This window comes from Danaus plexippus, chromosome 8, assembly GCF_018135715.1.
Source record: "Danaus plexippus chromosome 8, MEX_DaPlex, whole genome shotgun sequence".
Taxonomy (NCBI): domain Eukaryota; kingdom Metazoa; phylum Arthropoda; class Insecta; order Lepidoptera; family Nymphalidae; genus Danaus; species Danaus plexippus.
This window is the reverse complement of record NC_083542.1, coordinates 4,405,221-4,425,410: the sequence shown is the minus strand read 5'-3', so window position 1 is coordinate 4,425,410 and position 20,190 is coordinate 4,405,221. Positions and strand designations below refer to the sequence as shown.

The 20,190-nt window shown below is 32.5% G+C and overlaps 1 protein-coding gene across 1 annotated transcript in view; it reads right to left on the bottom strand.

The window, feature by feature from the left end:
• Window positions 1-20,190, bottom strand: part of LOC116771513 (thrombospondin type-1 domain-containing protein 7A-like) — a 48,133-nt gene that overhangs the window by 16,333 nt on the left and 11,610 nt on the right. The window contains exon 3 of the mRNA XM_032663387.2: window positions 17-110. Coding sequence (XP_032519278.2) covers window positions 17-110 — 94 coding nt within the window. The remainder of the gene's footprint in view (window positions 1-16; window positions 111-20,190) is intronic.

Sequence of the window (20,190 nt, the reverse complement as noted above, 5' to 3'; positions counted from 1 at the left end):
GTAATTATATATTTACCTGTCGAAAGACTTAGCTTGATCTCCGTCGCCAGTACTACATTCTGTCCATGTGCCCACATACACCGTGTACTCTCCTTCAATGACCACCGGCTCTGCAAGAAATAAATAACGATTAATATTTTGTAACAGATGCACAATTAATTTAAAAAATTTAATATTATACCACAATTTACAGCTAAGGTTCAATCTAATTTGTGTAAGCTTAATGATAAAAAAATTTCAATACAATTAGTTCAAAATGTAATATTAAATAATTTGTAACCACTAATTGAAATCTGCGGTGAGGTTTGTGTGTAGTGTTGTGTATTAACATTACTTACGCCTCACAGACATCGATTCGAATCAGACTACTCGCTGTATTAACACAGATAAACATCTCTATATATTAAATTGTCGGACGATCGTTATTTAATGTATGTATATTATACTTAATTAGCTTTTTGGCTGCTATCAAAATTTATTTATACTTGCGCTAATAATATAAATAGCTATTTATTTGTTCCATGAACAGGTTATAACAAAAAAAAAAATTGAATAAAATATTCAAACTGGAGTAAAAAAAATATTGTCATACAATTTTCTTTCATGCCAAATTACGGATTAAAAAGAATATGTGTATAAGATTTCACTTATTCACATAAAATTCAGAACAAATAATTTTAAAAAAGGTTGTAATCAAAGGAGGTTGAATAGAAGATTATACTGTACACTTAGACGCCACAGATTGTAATTAGTTCCTCAAACAAGTCACACCTTAATGAATAAATGGATGGTCGGAGCATAACTTGATTGAGTTTATGTTTCTAAAGTAATTAGTCAATTTAACGTGTGCGCTTCCATTGCTGACATAACATCGTCGAAGACGCTTCCAAATAATTAGGTTATCTTAACTGTGTTTGGTAACATTTAATAATTAAAAATAGCCTAGAATACATTATGGAGAGGAATACACATTCGTATGAGTGTGAAAAGGTATTTCCTGTATTTTAAAATATTTATCAGAACACATAACTCAGACACTTCTAAGGAATAAAAGATAAATTAACTTATTAAAACCATAAGTATATTATTAAATTTGTATTGAATGATTTAAATTAAAACGTCAATAACATTTAATTTAGATTAGTGAAATGAGAGGAAAAAGCTCGTAGCACAAAAGAGTAAGAATAAGAATCAACAGAAAAAACGAAGTAAAAAGACCGAACTGTATGCGAAAAGCCACTTAAAATTAATGAAGCTTATAGCACAAATAAAAAAAAAATTAGCAAAACCATTTACACGAACAAACCCGATATTATATAAAAACCTGAAAGAAATATCGAGATCAATGTCTTTATAGATGAATAACAAAATTTAATTAAAGGAAAACTGTAACAAAAGCCCTATAAATCTGAGAGGAAATTAAGAGATCGTTTGTAGAGTTTCCTTCAGATTACATTTCCTTTACGTGGACTTAACTTTAGCTGTTTGCTGACATTTGTTGAAAATAAATAATACTTGATTGGAATGAGATTTAAATTTGTTGAAAGTGATTATATTCCAGCATTTTGCAAATTATGTAAACGTTTTCAGAATTATCCAATCGTAAAATTATCAAGATAGGATTCTATAGATATAATCATAACAATAACAATAATAATACCATAAGAATAACAATAGTAGCGATCGAAAATACTGAAGCGATTGGTATACAATTTTGGTATGAACTTAAACGAATTCTTGTGAAAACTTGAATAATTTTTGTTCACACGTCGGTTGCGGGTAAACCCCGGGGAAAAACTTGTTTAATTATAACTAAATAATTGTTGCGTATGTAACATAAAGCAATACATCAGGTTCATTTGTTTGCGGCTCACATTATGTAGTGATGGAGTGTGGGTGCCGCCCTCCTGTTACAAATTGTCTAAACTTCCCAAGGACGTATTAAATTATATCTTGCAATGTAACAACTTCTTGTTTGTCATGACTATAAAATACGTGTTTATCTCTGATGATGGAATAACTTTATTTTTCATCGGTTGGCGGTCTTTTCCTCTGCTCTTGGGCACTTCAAATTAAATGACCCTTGCGTGACATTTTTATTGTCTGTCTTGTTACAATCCGAGAGTATATATCTTCGCGATAACCCAACCAGTTAAAATTTACATGTTAATAGCTCTGTGTAGATTGCCGGAGTGCCGGCGCAATTAGTATTGATCTTAATTTGTGTAGCACTATGCATGCGATTTTAAATCTAATTATGTAAATGAGAAGCTTCATTATTGAATCGTTTTATAATCGTTGGAAATGTTTGTATTAGTATTCATATATTTATATATTTTCAACCAGCGGTATTAATGGTCGATAGCTTTTAATGACTCGATCCTCAATAATTTCTGTTTATTAAATTAAAAATAATGCGTTGAAAATATTACTAGAGTAAAACCTTTTTACATGTTTACAGGGCCCTAATTTTCTTTTGAGGTCTATTGCTTGTCTCAATGAAAATCATATCGTGGTTACAATGGAAAGAATTGGGTAGAATTCAGCATGATTAAATATTAAACATAGCATTCGTTTTACAATAACAACGTTAAGATTTAATGATCAGCGTTATAATTCCTAACAATAAATTTCAGTTAAATACCGACAATCCGATGGAATATTTTTAGTTGCATGGCGACGTAAAAACGTACGTTTAAACCATAGACTCCATAACTCACTTGATTTAAACAATATGTCAAATGTAACAAGAATTGAGATTACAGGCACTCCGTAATAATCTTAAAACGATCGTGTCAGTTATACTCATCCAATGATATGAGCCGATTGTTCGGAGTGCCTTTGTTCAATCAACTGTGAAAATATGTCAGAATAATGTTAAATGGAACACGTTATGTCGGGAATTTCAATGAACAATCATCCGAATACTACATGGAATATATATATATATATATATATATATATATATATATATGTATGAGCAATTTTAATAATATAACATAATAGCATTATCGGCCTAACAAATTATATACTATACCAGGATATTTGATAATGAGAACACGATTTTATTTTTTACGATATAATTCCCAATACGTTTCCATTTAAATGACTCAGGTATATTTCATTTGTAATGTTTTCATGACATAATGCAATCAGGTTGAATATGGTTGTGTCTCGGCATTATTTACTATTAGATTTAGGACTTAGCCCCTGAAATGGCTCCCCTTTTCCGTCTCGTTGGCTATAGTAGCCCGTTTACCGTCCCCGCAAAAGGAATTGAGGTTAGGTCACGTAAAGGAAATGTTACAACTCCGATGGCTTAATGCTTACGAGTGTTTCATCGGATTGCTATATTCAATCCGTGTCTATTAACTTACAAAAGAATATTAAGCCCAGATTTATTTTTATGCATATAATTATATATAATGTTACTGTAACTATAAAAATTATTATATAAGCTTATTTATATTTCTCATCAGATGCTAGAACGTTTCTTGTTATTTAGCAAACGGTTGTTGTTGAGAGATAAAATGTGAATATAATTCAAACAAATCCACTTCTTAGTATTGTCCGTGCCGCCTTAATTTGATAATTTAGAACGCTTGTCTCATGGCCATTTATCATTTTGAATTCCTTTTAAACGTAACATATTATGTTAAAATCGTTTTTAAACAGATTAATTTGCGAATGTGCACAATTAAACTCTTTGTATAAATAAAAAAATTAGGATGCTTCGTTAACTATAATCAAGTATGAGAGTTAAAAAACATAACCCTACTTTTTAGCTTTGTCGTAGTTTTATGAAAATCGTATATAACGTAACATACATTTTACAGAGCCAAGCATGACAAGGACACATTTTCAAGGCAAGTGCTAATCATTGCTAACGGAAGGTCAAACGACGGTAAGTCATGGACAATCTCGTAATATTTTATGGTAATGTCGGATTTGAATCCGTGATAAAGTTAGATAGCTTAGAGTTATGAATGAACGGAGCGTTCCAACAAGACATTGAGATTCGTAAGGATCTTATCAAATTAGTATGATCTTAGCAACAATTAGCTGTATTTACGAAAACGTATATACATATGTTAACACATATTTAAAGTTTATAATGAACTTGCCAGCTGTCAATGTTCTTCAAGTCCTGGTAACTATCGTTGTACTACAACTAGACTAAACTAATTAACAAGACGAGTTAGTAAATTTATTTGTTGTTATTTTTATATTATTAATGAATGAACATGCTTTTGTTTATCTGTTTCTTATTTAAATACATTTTTGCAGAACGTAGTTTTTCATTGTCATAATCTTATTTACATAAATTATTTGACTTGTAATAAAACTACTAACAGTGTTATTAATCAAAGCAAGTAAAATTTATAAGTACTTTTTTTTTATTTATTTATTATCTATGGATATTAAGGTGAGGATTCTAACGAGAAATAAGCGATTAAAAGTTTGAGTAGATAGCGTGAAAGAATTGAAATCATTAAGTACATTACTATTATATAAAAAAATAATTAATTCCAGTATATCTATGAAATCTCTATTATGTGGTTGCTAATGATTCCATAATGTTATTTAATCTCCCAGTTTATTTTGTCGTGTGAATATAATACATAATATGGTGGTTTAATGTACAAATATGGCGGTATTGCGAACAGATGCAAGCGATGTCAGTCAACTGCAAATGGCACACACCCATTATACGTGCCAATCATGTTGACGCTCAGCCTATTTCATAGCTAACCAAGTATAAATTTTGCCAAAGGAATAAACTTCAATAACAATATACTAAAAATATAAAACGGTTTCGTTCAAAGTTTTATTTTTACACGAGAGTTACATCGACTAACAGCACATTCGTTCACAAATTTGTCTGTATTTAAAAATAATTATAACACCAGTTAAATGTTGATTATAATAAAACCTTGGCAGTATTATTTTACGTTCCTCTTTCATTATAGCTACAGGAGTTTAAAAACGGTTTAAATAAATTTTTAAATCTACATTCATGAACCTTCACGGTAAATATATTAGGACGAACTTTTATGTTCCCGCCTTGATATATTTTATAGTCTAAGCCATATCGATACCACGCTGTCTCGGCTCTTGAAATAACGAGAAACAATGCTTTTGTGTTTTAGAAAATTTGTTACGTGTTTGTGATATAAGAATTCTATATATTAGAAACAGTATTACATATTCTTATATTTGCGTTAAAGTAAATTAAAATTTTCATATATCTGTTTGTTCTGGCTAATCTTGAAACGATTGGACCAATGACTGGATTTTCACTATCCTTTTATTAATGCGATAAGAAGGCTACTACTTCTAAGTCTATTTATATTTGAGATTAAATAATTTTTATTTGTGTAAATAAATAAAAAATATATATTTTCCAAGCGGATGAACTCGCTACTCAGGTAGCATTTAATATACTTTGGAATATAAGAATATTTGTATATAATTCATGCTTTGAATTGATAAGATAAGCGTTGGTCAATATTTGTCGTCTAAAATCTTGTAATATCAATTCTATACCTAATAATCTGAATTTCTTTGATACATTAAAAAAAATTAAAGATAAATCAAATAAATTAAAAAGTTTTTAAATTTTTCAGACATAAATAAAGGTTAGATTGTAACTTGGAGGCGAAAATGTCAAGCTAACAGAATAAGAAAAATGTCAAAAATATGACAAAGTCATTTTAAGTATGTTGTCGTTAAAAGATATTTTGTAGTACCCTTAGGTACTTTAAATAAAATAATTGTAGCAATGATAGCTGTTTGGATATAAAATAGCGTCAATATACTGATCATAATCATCATCATCATGGCTGATCATCATCATCAGCCTATCGGAGCCTACAGCTGAGCAAAGGCATCTTCTCACATGGAGAAGGTTAGAGCATTAATCACGCTTGCTCAAGACGGGTTGGCGATTTCAATCTTATAATTTGAAATTATAAGACCAGGTTTCCTCACGATGTTTTCCTTTACCGTCCGTCATTGGAGTCTAAATACTCTTAGAAAGTACATATGACTCCCCGAAAAGTTCACATTGGTGGTGCTGGCCAGGTTTGCCAGGTTTCGAACCCGCGCCCTCACTTATGAGAGGCGGGCCTTTAACCTCCCGGCCACCACGACTAAATTTATGTTTTATTTGATAAACCCTATTATAAAAAAATCGTGATATCTAGATTTAATATAGAGTTGCTAAAGTTTTAAGAAGCTATCATTTTTATAAGCGCCGTGTTATGATTTGTTCGTATAAAAATTGATCTATATAGAAATAGGTTTACGATATAGATCCTTTAAACAAAAAGTATTTAGTTGAGACTAATCGGTTATTGAACTTTACGTTTTGACCTCGTTCATGTGAACGAAGCATTAACTTAATAATTTAACTACGCTAAATACTAAATTACTTACATCATTAATCATATAAATATCGGTCTTATGTTATATGTCTATACATATTTTATATAAAAGTTAAAATTTAAGTACAAAGTTATTATTCATCCGCGATAAAAATTAAATTCTATGTAGGTTAATGTAATTCGAGTGGCTTATTTGCGGAAGCAATATTTCTCATTGTTATCCCAACAGGGGTCGTGACCCCTTCGCGGCCATTTTTATTTCCGACCCCATATTTCATGACACAAAGACTTTTCACAACGATACTCAGAGAGGTTACAGTGGATCACTGCAACCAACGTATGACTTCGGAATGTGTGTCCTTTCAAATTATTTTAATTATAATTAATCAATTTAAACATGCAGTATTCATAAAATATTATTAGTTAGGAGTATTAACTTTCCGATTCATTACATTTCCTTGGATCGTCACATGAAATAGGTAATATCACGTAACAAATTAGGTATATAAATCAGGGAAGAGACTGAAACCACGCGAATGTTCTGAACGTGATGCGACTACCAGCGCCAAATAACATCACAGACCACATCACATGCTCTTCATAAGCTGGAACCAGAGGTAACGAATGTGCATTTGGAATCCAGACAATGGTTTTTGATATTGGATTAGTATGAACGCAAATCCTGGAAAACCGGGGGAAAACTTTTGAAATATATCAAATCAAACTATATTAAGCATACATATATATATTTTTCATGTAGTCATAAAAAAAAGAAAGTAAATTCTAGAAGCTTCCAGATAATGATATCTAAGGTTTTCGCGAGTATTCATTTAAATGAAACTAAGGTTTTTTAATCTGCCACGCGGTTTTTTTTATTATTATTTTTAAACTACATACTCGTGACGTTTCAGTTACTTTGCACGACGTTTAGATGATCACGGTTGCTGCAAAGTAACCGAAACGTCGGGAGTACGTGGTTTTAAAATAATAAAAATAACGCGTAGTACATCCGAAAATATTAGTTTTAATTAAACTTCCAAATAATCATTATAATATTTAAAAAAAAAAGTATTTTTGACGCTAATGAGAATTCTTAATTATTTTACCAGAGATTTTGCGCGTTATACCGATATATTAAAACGTACATTAGAATGTATCTCTGTGAAATAATATTTTTTAAGGGCATTGTTTCGCGAAACAGAAAATAATAATCATTTATCAACGTTCAATACGACAACCCATCAATATTCATTTGCCATTATCTCGTAACATAAATTCTCTCGATGTTGTTTAAATTTCAAAAGGTTTTTCAAACTAAGCGTATTACATGACACCTACACGTGAGGTATCAAAGAATACACTGTAAATAATAACAAAGTTCGGATAAAAAATTATAAATATCATATAATTATCTTATAATTTTAATAAGACATAATTAAGCCTTCTTTCATTAAAATATATATCTATATAGACTAAATAGGACTTAGCTCTCGTAGCTCTCGTAGCTCTCGTAGCACTTCTACAAGCTTGTAGTTATAAACCGCTATGGTGCTACGACGCTCAATGTCAACTTCTGACACTGACAAATAATGTTTCAGCAAGGCCACTGATACCGGAGCAAGGCTTCGCTTGAAAGCACTCGCTGAGATTTTTATTAAGATATAGTCATTGTGCTAGACGGAGATTTTAAGTTTGTGAAGAAGTTTAATAGGAAAAGTCTTACTTATAATATAATCTATATTATACACATAGTACTGAAAAGTATAAGACAAGTTTTTGTCTGAATTATTAACGTAAGTTGAAAACGCTCAAACTGATTGTAGAGTCTTTGCCGGGAGCTATTTTATTATTTATATCAGAGAGAACAACTTCTTTATATAAGTATTGTACATATTTTTTTGTATTTCTGTTCTAAATGTTACTTTGGTTATAAATGTATAACTTATGTTATATCATATAACCCTCCAAATGACGTCAATTTTACCCTTAGCATAGAAAGTATTTTTAAAACATGTTATATGTTTCAATAAAATGTAAATCTTTCTTTTATGATTTAAAATATATAGATATTATCATTATAATACGCACAGTCAATTTTAATTTTAATATTAAACATGTCTTCATACAAATTTCAACATATGTACATGCTTACTGGAATCCTTTAAACAAAACGAAGATCATTCAGCTTAAAGAGTTTGAATAATGTTGACGCCACTTAGCCACTGTGACAATAAAAATAATATTATGCAACGGATTCTAATAAAGCAAGCAAATTAAACCTTTGGGATGAAAGCAACAAATGTTTTTATAGCGGGATAGAATTGCGTTGCTATCGATCGATTGAGAGCCGGTCGGGGTTAACAGCCGAGGGAAGACAGAGCAATACAGCAGTTTCAATATAATATAGTATTATAATATGTGTTTATAATGACATATTTAACACACCAAACATTCATATATTTGTTATAAATTAACATTTTATTTCATTAAAATGAATTGAGTTAAACAAACATCACTTGCAAATACAAATTAGTTTCAAGTCGATAAGCATGTAATCAGTTTTATTTTTGAAACATTATTCGTATTATTGTATAAATAATAGACAGGTAATTGATATTAAAGAAAAAAATAAAATCAAATTATTTTCGAATGTTATGTTTACTGATTGTTAGATTGGTTAATATTTCTTTATTAAATTCGTGAAATTCTTTTTCTTTTATGCTATGGCTTCATTCACACAGGAATGTTGTATATTTTGCCAAAGTCAACTTTTTTTATTAATTAAACGAATTATAATATAATTTTGAATAAATCGTGGAGAAAATATAACACTATTCGAATTTGTCGCAGCCAGTAGGTCAGTCAGTCACGATAAAAAACATTTTTCTATTTCAGCATAAGAAGTAACGAAGACGCATGTATAAAACGTGAAAGCATTATAGTTGAGTTCTCGCGTGTAACCTAGAAAAAATATTGGCATTAGAATCTACATACTTAAAGCATAGTTAAAAAAAGTATCACATATGTATGTCGAGTACAAAGATTTATAGATTAAATTAGTTTTAATTATTTTCTTTAAATTTTTGTTAAGAATTTTTTTGTTTGTATATATTGTTGTATTGAAATTTATTGCATGTACACTTACAAAACTAGTGAACGATGTCATAGTACGAAATATTTTGTACAAAGTCTCCGATACGCTCGCAAATTCTTTAGTAATCTGATTGAGATCAAAAATTACATTTAATATTTCTTTGTTATCAACGAATATAAAAAAAAAAACAATAATACCTTGGTTTAAATTATTATGACACAAAGACAAATTATAAGGCCTAAAGATTTTTACAAAGCACAAAATTGTATCAATAAGGAGTATTGTTCTCCGCTGTGGTCTGGCGAACAGGAAAATGAAGTTCTTCATGGCTTCAGGAAATGTATGTTTTATGGCAAATCCTATGCTCACAAAATGCTCCAAATCCCATAACCTCTGAAAGGATATGAACTCAATTTGTTTGATCGTCTGTACAATGGGATTTAGTAGGAATTGTTTGATATAGCGTCACTGATATGTCTCATCATCACTCTCCGTCACATCCGTCACATGGTATGATATTCTCGTGATTACCTGATTACCTGATTACCTTTCATCACAAAACTGTAAGCGTTGCTAGAAAAATTTCAATGCACGTACAGCTTAAATGATTGAGCTCGCTCTGCCTTGATTGCTACACATCAAACGAATCCTTTACGTCTGTCCTTACGAGACTAAAACTCAATGGTGTAGCATTTAAAAAAACATTATTTTTTAATTTTATTTTTTTATTTTAATGTAACTGATAAAGAATAAAACAATAGATTGTGTTTAAGAATAATAATATCAATTATAAATACAACTCAAATGACCGTAATACCCAATTATTAACGCTATGCGTCTTCCATTATTTTCTGTCAGACGCAACCTCTGAATAAACTTTATAATCTTGGCAATTTGCGTAACTACGTTTTGTCGGTTTCTGACCTGAATTCATATTTTATTCGGAAATAAACAAGTTGCATTCGTATATAGTTAGAAAATACTTTGTTTGTAAGAACACGAAAATAGTCGAATTTAGTTAAAATCCGATGGAAATTAAATAGCTATCTATCGCATCCAAGTTATTATTGGAGAGTTTTTTATATCTCTTGAGTATATACACATACATACAATATATGTGTGTGTATACACGAACGTGTTTATGTCCATGAAATCTTAACAAAATATGAACGGAAGCAAAATTATACAATACGCCATATAATACAATAGAATGATTAACAAGGAGTCTTAAAGAACGTACATAGTAAGATGAAAAACAAAAACAGTATTTTTTGTAATATTGTAAAACCTAATAAATATACTTCTTGAGACTTAATTTGAAAATGTAAAAATCGGTTTATCAATTCAGAATTTAGAAAAAAAATTTATATTATAAATTTTTAGGGAAACGTAAGCCTTCACATCAATTTAATAAGCCTTTAGTCACAACAAAATTATGTCTTACTGAAAATTCAACTGTATGTTTGCTTAATAAATTATAATACGGCGTCACACACGCCCATTGGCTCGAGTGGGAAGCCAAACGAATTTGATAATTCTGTTTCATTAATACGCTTTGTTTTCCCATAACCATGTTAATAACCATCGAGTATAAACAGACTGTATATTATACAACAGGCTGTCAGCGTTCCACGTCCCTTAATGCGCGCTAATGGAACCAATTTGGCGTGTTTTGAGAACGGTCGCTTTGTCGCTAAGCGCCTCACCCTCGGTCGCCTGTAATATGTTTTTATCGACGAAACCGCTTACCGCCATGTGATACCAGAATCACTAGTACCTTTAACATAACACTGTACTGTTTAAACTAAACGTAAAGAACTTGAGACTTTATCGTCACCATCTTCTCATCATGACAAGATTTCTCCCAAATAATTATGAGATATATTTTAATTTGACTGGTTAAATTCTGTAAAGCAGTTCTCATAAAAATGTTACGTGATTTTAATATTGTTGGAAGTGAAAAATGTGTTTGAAAATCTTCCTCGGTAACCTCTACTTAACTGTAGTAACCGAGCTCAATGTTTAAAACACTTTTCTTGTAAGCTCTCAGCCGGAGTAAAGTGCGTCATTCCGTCCATGTAGCATCTAGTTTATCAGTTGAATTATTATAAAGAAGTGCTTCAAACTTAAATTAAAGATAAGATCCATTTCATATAGAGTTTAAGTAATAAAGTGGTGATATTTACGATATTTTTTGTTGAGGATATTGAATTGAAAACTGTTATATAACCAGTTCATCGGAAATGGTGGGTGTTGCGACAGCCTCTTAATTTCCGAGGTTTCCGTTTGGAACCTGTCAAGCGGCTACTTAAAATGGCGCTCACTTGAAAACATACAAAAAATATATTAATATATATATACTATAGCGAATTCGTATATTAAAATCGTGATACCATTTTACTCAACAATTAACCACGTGATCTATTTGAGATATTATATATTTTTTTTAATATTAATTTTAAACATATTTTTGAATAAACCCTTCATGTGTGAACTGAACTGAAATAATAATATACACTGTATATGTAAAATATTCATTTTCACGAATCTTCAAGGCACATTCACATACGCCAGTGCAGAAACTAATATCAACCCTTAAATCGGAATATCCTAAACGTAAAACAACAAACATGAAACGCTTTTTAACACTATATTTTCTTTACTATAAACCAGCCAAGAGGCTTATAGACGTAATCCGCTTACACTCCTATATGCAGCCAAATATGCCAATTATGTTTTGAAAATAAAGCTTTATGCATTTTTTTATGAGTTTATTTATGGAACAAAGCACAAAATCCAAAAACTAGATTCAGTTTTTGTTTTCTTCCCTATTTTAATATATAATGTACTAATTAACTTGGTGGTAATAAGTCGTCTCTAATACGAATATTTATGAATTTGACAACAAAAAAACAATTAAGTATTCATTAGAATACATTTTAATTGTATCCTGCTCTCGTTCCCGAACTAAAGACATAAAATTCCAGATAAACTTGTGTAATATCAGTTAAATATATTATCGTTATAATTTGCAAGTGGAACTCTTATGAAAAGGGGGATGTTGTCGACGGTTCTTATCGCCGCGTGCAGGCTTACATTTTGTACATATTACACAATATCCTGTTTGAGTTTCGCTTTGCTTAAATGTAGCTAGCGAATATCTTTTTATTCTCAGTTAATAACTTCGCGATATTAAGCTTTTTGTACGTGGTGGTTTTATTTAGTTCTTTTTTTACGGAAACAACTGTTTGTTGTGTCGCCATTTGTTAGATAAATTAAAAATGTCTTCCAATAATCTATTATAGACTTTAAATATAATAATAAATATTTATTCTTACCGAAGCTTTTATAATATGAAACATAGCAGCCTTATCATTTATTTTAACAGCTATAACTTCGGCGCAACACAAACGATTTAAAGCATGTAATAATTTTTAATTAAGGGCCGGATAAATAAACAGTTTGTTGTTTGAAATGTCAATATTTTTAATTTATGGTTTTTAAAGGGGTAAAGAAATTAAAAATTCGCGACAGGTATCACGGTTCGTTAGGGTACAGGTGGAAGTATTAGTTTCCACCCCTTGGATACGATCAAAGGGAAGGCGCGAGGGAAATTACCTGTGAGCGTTGCCTACTACACTTTACACTCTCAACTCCGTAACGCTGCATGACGTAGATTTGTTTGCTTGAACTGTTGAATATTTGGCACAGTTATTACTAAATTAAGTTTAGATTTATTACTATCCTACATGATGTGTAGACGAGAGTGTATGGTTTAATATATTAAAATGAGACGTAGTACCTGTCTATATAATCAGGATCACGAACTCTTAAAGCTTTGAATAAATAAACAAAATAGAAAGTTCCTTTTTCGAATGTGAAATACGAATAATTTTAAGAAGATCTTTGAAATCACATCTCATACTTTCAATATAGTAATTGAGTTTGAAACTTCTCTTTATCTTTTTTCTTTCGGTATTCATGTACGAAATATTTTTGTATAATAACAATTCACTTGAATGAGTCATGTGTGACTAAGGACGTAATTCAAGAGTAGTCATCTCACGCCACTAAAGTCGCCTGGAGACGCAATGAATTTTTCACTAGAGCGTCACGACGCGTTAGAAGCTCTTGGGTTTGCTATTATTTCTCGTATTAGCGTGAAAGCTGCCTCTTCGTGACATAACAGTGTGTAATATGTACAATTCTAATACATACATATATACGGATCTATTTCTCAGTAGAATATATATTATTGGTTTAAACAAAAAAATAAACACGAAATTTCTTATACATGTCGGCGTTAATGATAAATATGTAATAATTAAAATAATACTAATTATTACTCAATTGATTTGTTGGTTTCGTTAAATAACTTTTGATTGTAAATACTAATTTTAGTTTTATTTAGAAGTAAAACGACTCAGACTTCATCCACCAATCAGTGAATCAGGTGAGTTGTGAAGGGAGGGGACGGCTCCTATATAAGCAGGGCTAATCGTCGATGAGCCAGTAGTGGTTCGGCAGCCGTCCTGTTCACAACTCATAATTGTGGTCAAGGGATCCGCCTGAATCATCTACTTATTTTAATAAGTACTATAAAGTGGAGGATAATTCTCTCAACCGTGAGAATTCAGAGCCACATAGCTCGCCCATACTCCAATCGCGAGCCGACATCAGAAGTGGGATGGATCCAGCAGGTCCATCCTCTCACGCAAAAGGAGGAAATGTGCCAAAGAACTCGGATACCCTTCGGGCACTGATCAGCTTTCTGGAAACATTATCTAAACAACAACAGGCCAGTATGCAAGCAAATGACGATTTCCTTGCAGGTTTACTTTTCATTTTGATTTCAACAACACAAAGGCCAAGGTTAAGTGACATCTATATCGCATCGTTTACCCCAGACGGGAACGTGCCTATAAGGGACTGGTGCTCCATGTTGACCAAGCAAAAAATCACTGGAATATAAGTGACTCTGAAATTTGTACCAAAATAGCTAGATTGTTAGAAGGCTGAGCTAAAACCATTGGGGATACATGGCCTGTCAAGTCATCAGTGTGAAAAGACACGCGAGAACCTTTAATATAAACATTTGAACCTGAAGCGAGATACTCTAATGACATATTAAAACTAAGGATTTCAGGTTGGACACAGCGCATCCAGTCAAACCCATAAAAAAAAAGGCGTGGCAGATCTGGAAACGTGTAATAAACAGCGATAAGGAGAAGGATGGTGTTGAAGCAGTAATTGGCGGTGTAGATAATGAATACTTGCGGCTTCGTCTTTTGTCAAGTAAATATACAACCATCTACTATAAGACCTCGAGAATTTAGATCAAGTGAACCACCAATAAAGCGTCCCAGATTACGAACAAATCGTGAGAGTCTGTGGTTTGTTTGAGGTGTGGAAAAGCTGGGCATATTCAGACAAACTGTAACATAATAACTGATATTGTGAGTGATTCTCAACCATTGTTGAGTTCTAGTTTCGACAGAGCGGAAGGATCCAAAACCACGTGCAATTACCGTGGCAAAATTGGGTATGTAGAATCTACATGTTTCGGAAAAGGTTAGTGAAGTTTTAAACAAGGTCGACTTATTGAGGGAACATAGCGGAATGTTGACTCCAATGAATATAAGCGTGGGCAACTTTAACTGCGTGGCATTCTACGACAGCGGTGCTTCCCGGTTTTTGGTAAGACGGTCTCTGGGCTCTTCCTTTCCACAAAAACGAGAGTAATGTCTATTGATGTTCAAGGGGTGGGTAGGGGGAGCGTTCCAATATTGTCGTGTCAACGGGTTAAGACTTTGTGCAATTGTTGAAGATCATGAAACTCTTTGTGACGTTTTAATTGGTGCAAATTTGGTTGTAGGAACAGGACTGACTGTGCTCATTGCGGAGGAGGGTGCTGCTGTGGTAAGACATTCTACTATTGATACAGCGTTAACCTTTGAAATACCCTTTCCAGATATTGACACCGATTTGGCCAGCGAGGCGGAGATTAGGGAGTTGAAGAGTCTTTTGGCCAAATATTGTGCTACATTTGCTACCGGAATACCAAAAGCCAAAGTGGGGACAGGAGATTGACACATACAACTCAGGGACCCACTTGGAGTGGTTTCAAGACGACCTTATAGGATGACACCAATGGAGCGAAGGAGGGTTGAAACTATTATTGTAGATTTAATTGCCAGTGGTGTGATCCGTGAAAGTGCTTCTAATTTCGCAAGTCCTGTGGTTCTCGTCAGGAAGGGGAGTGGCGAGGATAGGATGTGCACGGGTAACCGTGAACTTAATGTAAACACTATTTCTATCAAGCTTTCATTGCCCTGGATGGACTCTACGAATATACGGGAATGCCTTTTGGACTAACTGGCGCTCCGGAAGTGTTCCAACGGGCAGTCATGGCTGCTCTGCGGTTGTTACTGGATAATATTTTGGTCTATATGGATGACGTCTTGATAAAATGTCAGAGGGTTTGCAAGCTCTTGAAGGGGTTTTGGCTGCTTTGACAGAGGTTGGATTTTCAAAATAAAACGCGGGAAGGTGTTCCTTCTTTAGAACAGCAATTAATTGTCTCGGTGACCTGATATCAAATGGTGCTGTGCGCCCGGGTCCGAGAGGGGTCGAAGCGCTCTAGAGGTCTCCTGTGCCAGCCCGTGTTAGGTAAGTACGTCAATTTTGTGGATTAGCAGGTTACTTTATATGTTTTATACCATCATTTTCCGAACGTGTATTACCACTTTATAATTTGACCAAGAAGGATGATAAATTCGAAATGACAGCTGAATGTGGAAATACCAGACTTGACGTAGTTCAGCGTCTAACCTTGGCACCAATACTAACCATTTTGAAGATTGACTAAACGAACTATATACGGATGCAAGCAGTACAGGTCTTGGCGCTATCCTTATCCAAATAAACGAGGGTAAGCAACATCAAATAGCATATACGAGTATGAGAATAACGATTCTAGAAAGTCACTACCATGCTTATGAATTAGAAGCTCTTGCAAAAGTACACGCCGTAAAACACTTCAGACAGTACCTTTATGGAAGATATTTTAGTATAGTCACTGACTGTAATGCCATAAAATCTTTATCTCATGAACTTTTACCAAGAATTCACAGGTGGTGGTTATTTTTAAAACATTACAATTTCTAAATTGAATATCGACAAGATTTTTCAGCAGAAATCGTATTATGTGTATTAACTTAATTCAAAACATAGATCCATGGCTTAAGGTCGAACAGCGACGTGATGCTGATCTTGACGTGTTAATTAAAAAAAAATTTGGAAGTGGCGACACGATGACCGCTTTACGTCTTCATGACCTTGTTTTGGAGCGTAAATACCAGAATGAAGAACCAGGATCCAAAAAATGGAAGCATGTAGTTCCCAAATAATATCAGTGGAGCATTATTAATTGCTATCATACTGCTCTGGAACACTTCGGGTAGGAGAAAACTTGTCAAAAATTCGTGAAATTTATTGGTTTCTTGAAATGTCCACAACCGTAAGGCGATTTATTGATAATTGTGCCATTTGCAAAACGAGCAAAAGATGATCAGGAGCCAAACAGATACAAATGTATCCTATTGAGAAGAAATCTATCCCATTTGATACGATTCACCTAGATGCGACGGGGTGCCTCACTAAGAAACATGATAAAAATGAATATGTAATCGTAATAATCGATGCTTATACAAAATACGTAACCTTGACTGACGCAACTAATATGACAGCAACCATGGCGCTTCGTGCACTGGAATACGTGGTTTCGTTATTTAGGACACCTAGACAAATAATTAGTGATCAAGATACAGCTTTTAAAGTCAAATTTGAATTTTGTAAATTTCATGGTATTTATCAACATTACATAGCCCCTGGCGTAAGTCGCAATAATGGACAAATTGAACGTGTAATGGCAGTAATCAAAAATGGGTTAACGATTATACGAAACTACGGAACTAAGGATTGGAAGAAAGGTTTGAATTCTCTCGAACTAGCAATTAATTGCACTAAGCACAAAACTACGAATATATGTCCTATCAAAGCTCTAACTGGATGACAGTGCGCAGTACCTGTAGAACTACTTACGTTAATAAACGAAGATGAAAGGATAGTAAATTGAAGTCAACTCGATGATTACATTAAGAAGAAAATTAACGTTAGGAGAACTCAAGATAAATTAAGGTTGGACAAAGGAAAGGCTAAAGTAAAGGAAAGGTTAAAGATATAAGATTGGAAAAGGGTGAAATTGGATTAGATTTTAAATACCCTGATGCATATGAAATCAAAAAAAAAAAAAAAATATATTGCCTAACGATCGATATCAAATTGAGATAGTTGGAATAGAAAAAAAAAAGGGGTTTCTCACGAACAACTACGGTTAGCTCCAATACCAGATGAAAATGCGATAATTACAGGGTTCCGTGTCGGCGTTGGAAGGTTTGTCAGTTGTTGGATCAAGCTTAACTCGAGTAGAAGTTGCGTAGAAGTTGGTGATCAAAGTTTCACACAAAATACTAATTCTATCAATTCATCAAAAGATTAAAAGTTTGCAGTTTTACGCTTTTAAATTTTGTTGAGGACAGGGTCCTCCAAAATCATGGGTTGTATAGATTTTGTTGAGGACAGGTTTTGTTGAGGACAGGGGCCTCCAAAATAATGTTTTGAATAGATTTTGTTGAGGACAGGGGCCTCCAAAATCATGGGTTGTATAGATTTTGTTGAGGACAGGTTTTGTTGAGGACAGGGGCCTCCAAAATAATGTTTTGTATAGATTTTGTTGAGGACAGGGGCCTCCAAAATCATGGGTTGTATAAATTTAAATCATGGGTTGAAATCATGGGTTGTATAAATTTCGTTGAGGACAGGGGCCTCCAAAATTATGGGTTAAATAGATTTTTTTGAGGACAGGGACCTCCAACAATATGACTTAAATAAATTTTACTGAGGAAAGCCGGTTTCAAGATTTTAGAAGCAAAGTTGAGCAGCTGAGCAGAGGAACCTCCAAATTTTGTTGAATAGATTTTTTAATAGGTCGAGGGCGACCTTTGTGCAGAATGGCCGTGTCGGCGTTAATGATAAATATGTAATAATTAAAATAATACTAATTATTACTCAATTGATTTGTTGGTTTCGTTAAATAACTTTTGATTGTAAATACTAATTTTAGTTTTATTTAGAAGTAAAACGACTCAGACTTCATCCACCAATCAGTGAATCAGGTGAGTTGTGAAGGGAGGGGACGGCTCCTATATAAGCAGGGCTAATCGTCGATGAGCCAGTAGTGGTTCGGCAGCCGTCCTGTTCACAACTCATAATTGTGGTCAAGGGATCCGCCTGAATCATCTACTTATTTTAATAAGTACTATAAAGTGGAGGATAATTCTCTCAACCGTGAGAATTCAGAGCCACATAGCTCGCCCATACTCCAATCGCGAGCCGACATACATAAAAGTAATTTAAATATTTATACATTATATCATTTAAATGAAACTAGTATTATTCGGATTATGTAGTTTTGAAATAATAAAATCCGCGTAGTAAATCCGAATAATACTAGTTTCATTTAAATGAATACTCGCGAAAATCTTAGATCTCATTATATCTTTTATTTAATAAATTATAATGTTTTTTAAGTTTGCCATTTGTCAAGCACGCGGAGTTTAAGCTGATTTGAATTTCTGAAATTCCGTTAATGAATTTTAATTAACCAAATTTGTCAAATTCTCTGACTATAAAGTAGCTCCTGGAGACAGTTCCGTCACACCAACGGTTATGAAATTTGAATGGCAGTGATCTAAATACCAAAGTGTTGAATATTGTGTTTATTCGATGTCAAGTAAATAAAGATTTATCATAAATCTGTTTTTTGAGCGTGTTTCAAAGAAATGCTTAGGATACTTGGAATGCAATTAACAAAAATACATTGAATGTACGTAATCACGTTGTCATTGGATATATTTTAAACATTAAAAACGTCTTACCCTCAAAGTTTAATAGATATTGGCAAAATATATTACATTTCAAATTTTTTTTTTCCTAAAAATTTTTCTTCTTTTATGTTTATTAATTTGTCGGTCATTTATTGATATTTACGAATCATTATAATTTTTTTCCAGACCTTAAGCCTTTGGATGAAGTTAGATACAATGACTTCACAAAAACACACACACCCACACACCTACACACACACACACATTCATTGTACAAGACGGATATCGATGAGTGATACAAAAATAATCATTCCAGTTTACAAAAGCAGTAAAATATTAAACAGTAACTAAAAATAAAAAAGCGTGGTTTACAATTATGAAGCAACTTTTATTTTGTGGACTTTCGTTAATTCCTTAATAGGTTTAAAAGTGTCTGAGTCAATTATAGCACCGGCAGAAGTCTTATTAAACTCATAACTAACAATAAAAATTCTTATAAGATTGAGTTTTTAAAAGCTATTCTTGAATTGAAAATAAAAATCTTAAAAACACATTGAATAGAAATACTTCGAGACCTAAAACAGGCATTTATAATTTTTTCTAACATAATTTATTTAATTTTAGTAAGACGAATATTTGATTTCAAATTTGTAAATGGAAAATATTTCTATGCGTTTAAATGATGCTGAATTTTAATTACTTCACAAACTGCATATAATGTAAATTAATTTTAAATACCGGAATTTCTACAAGTAATTTATAT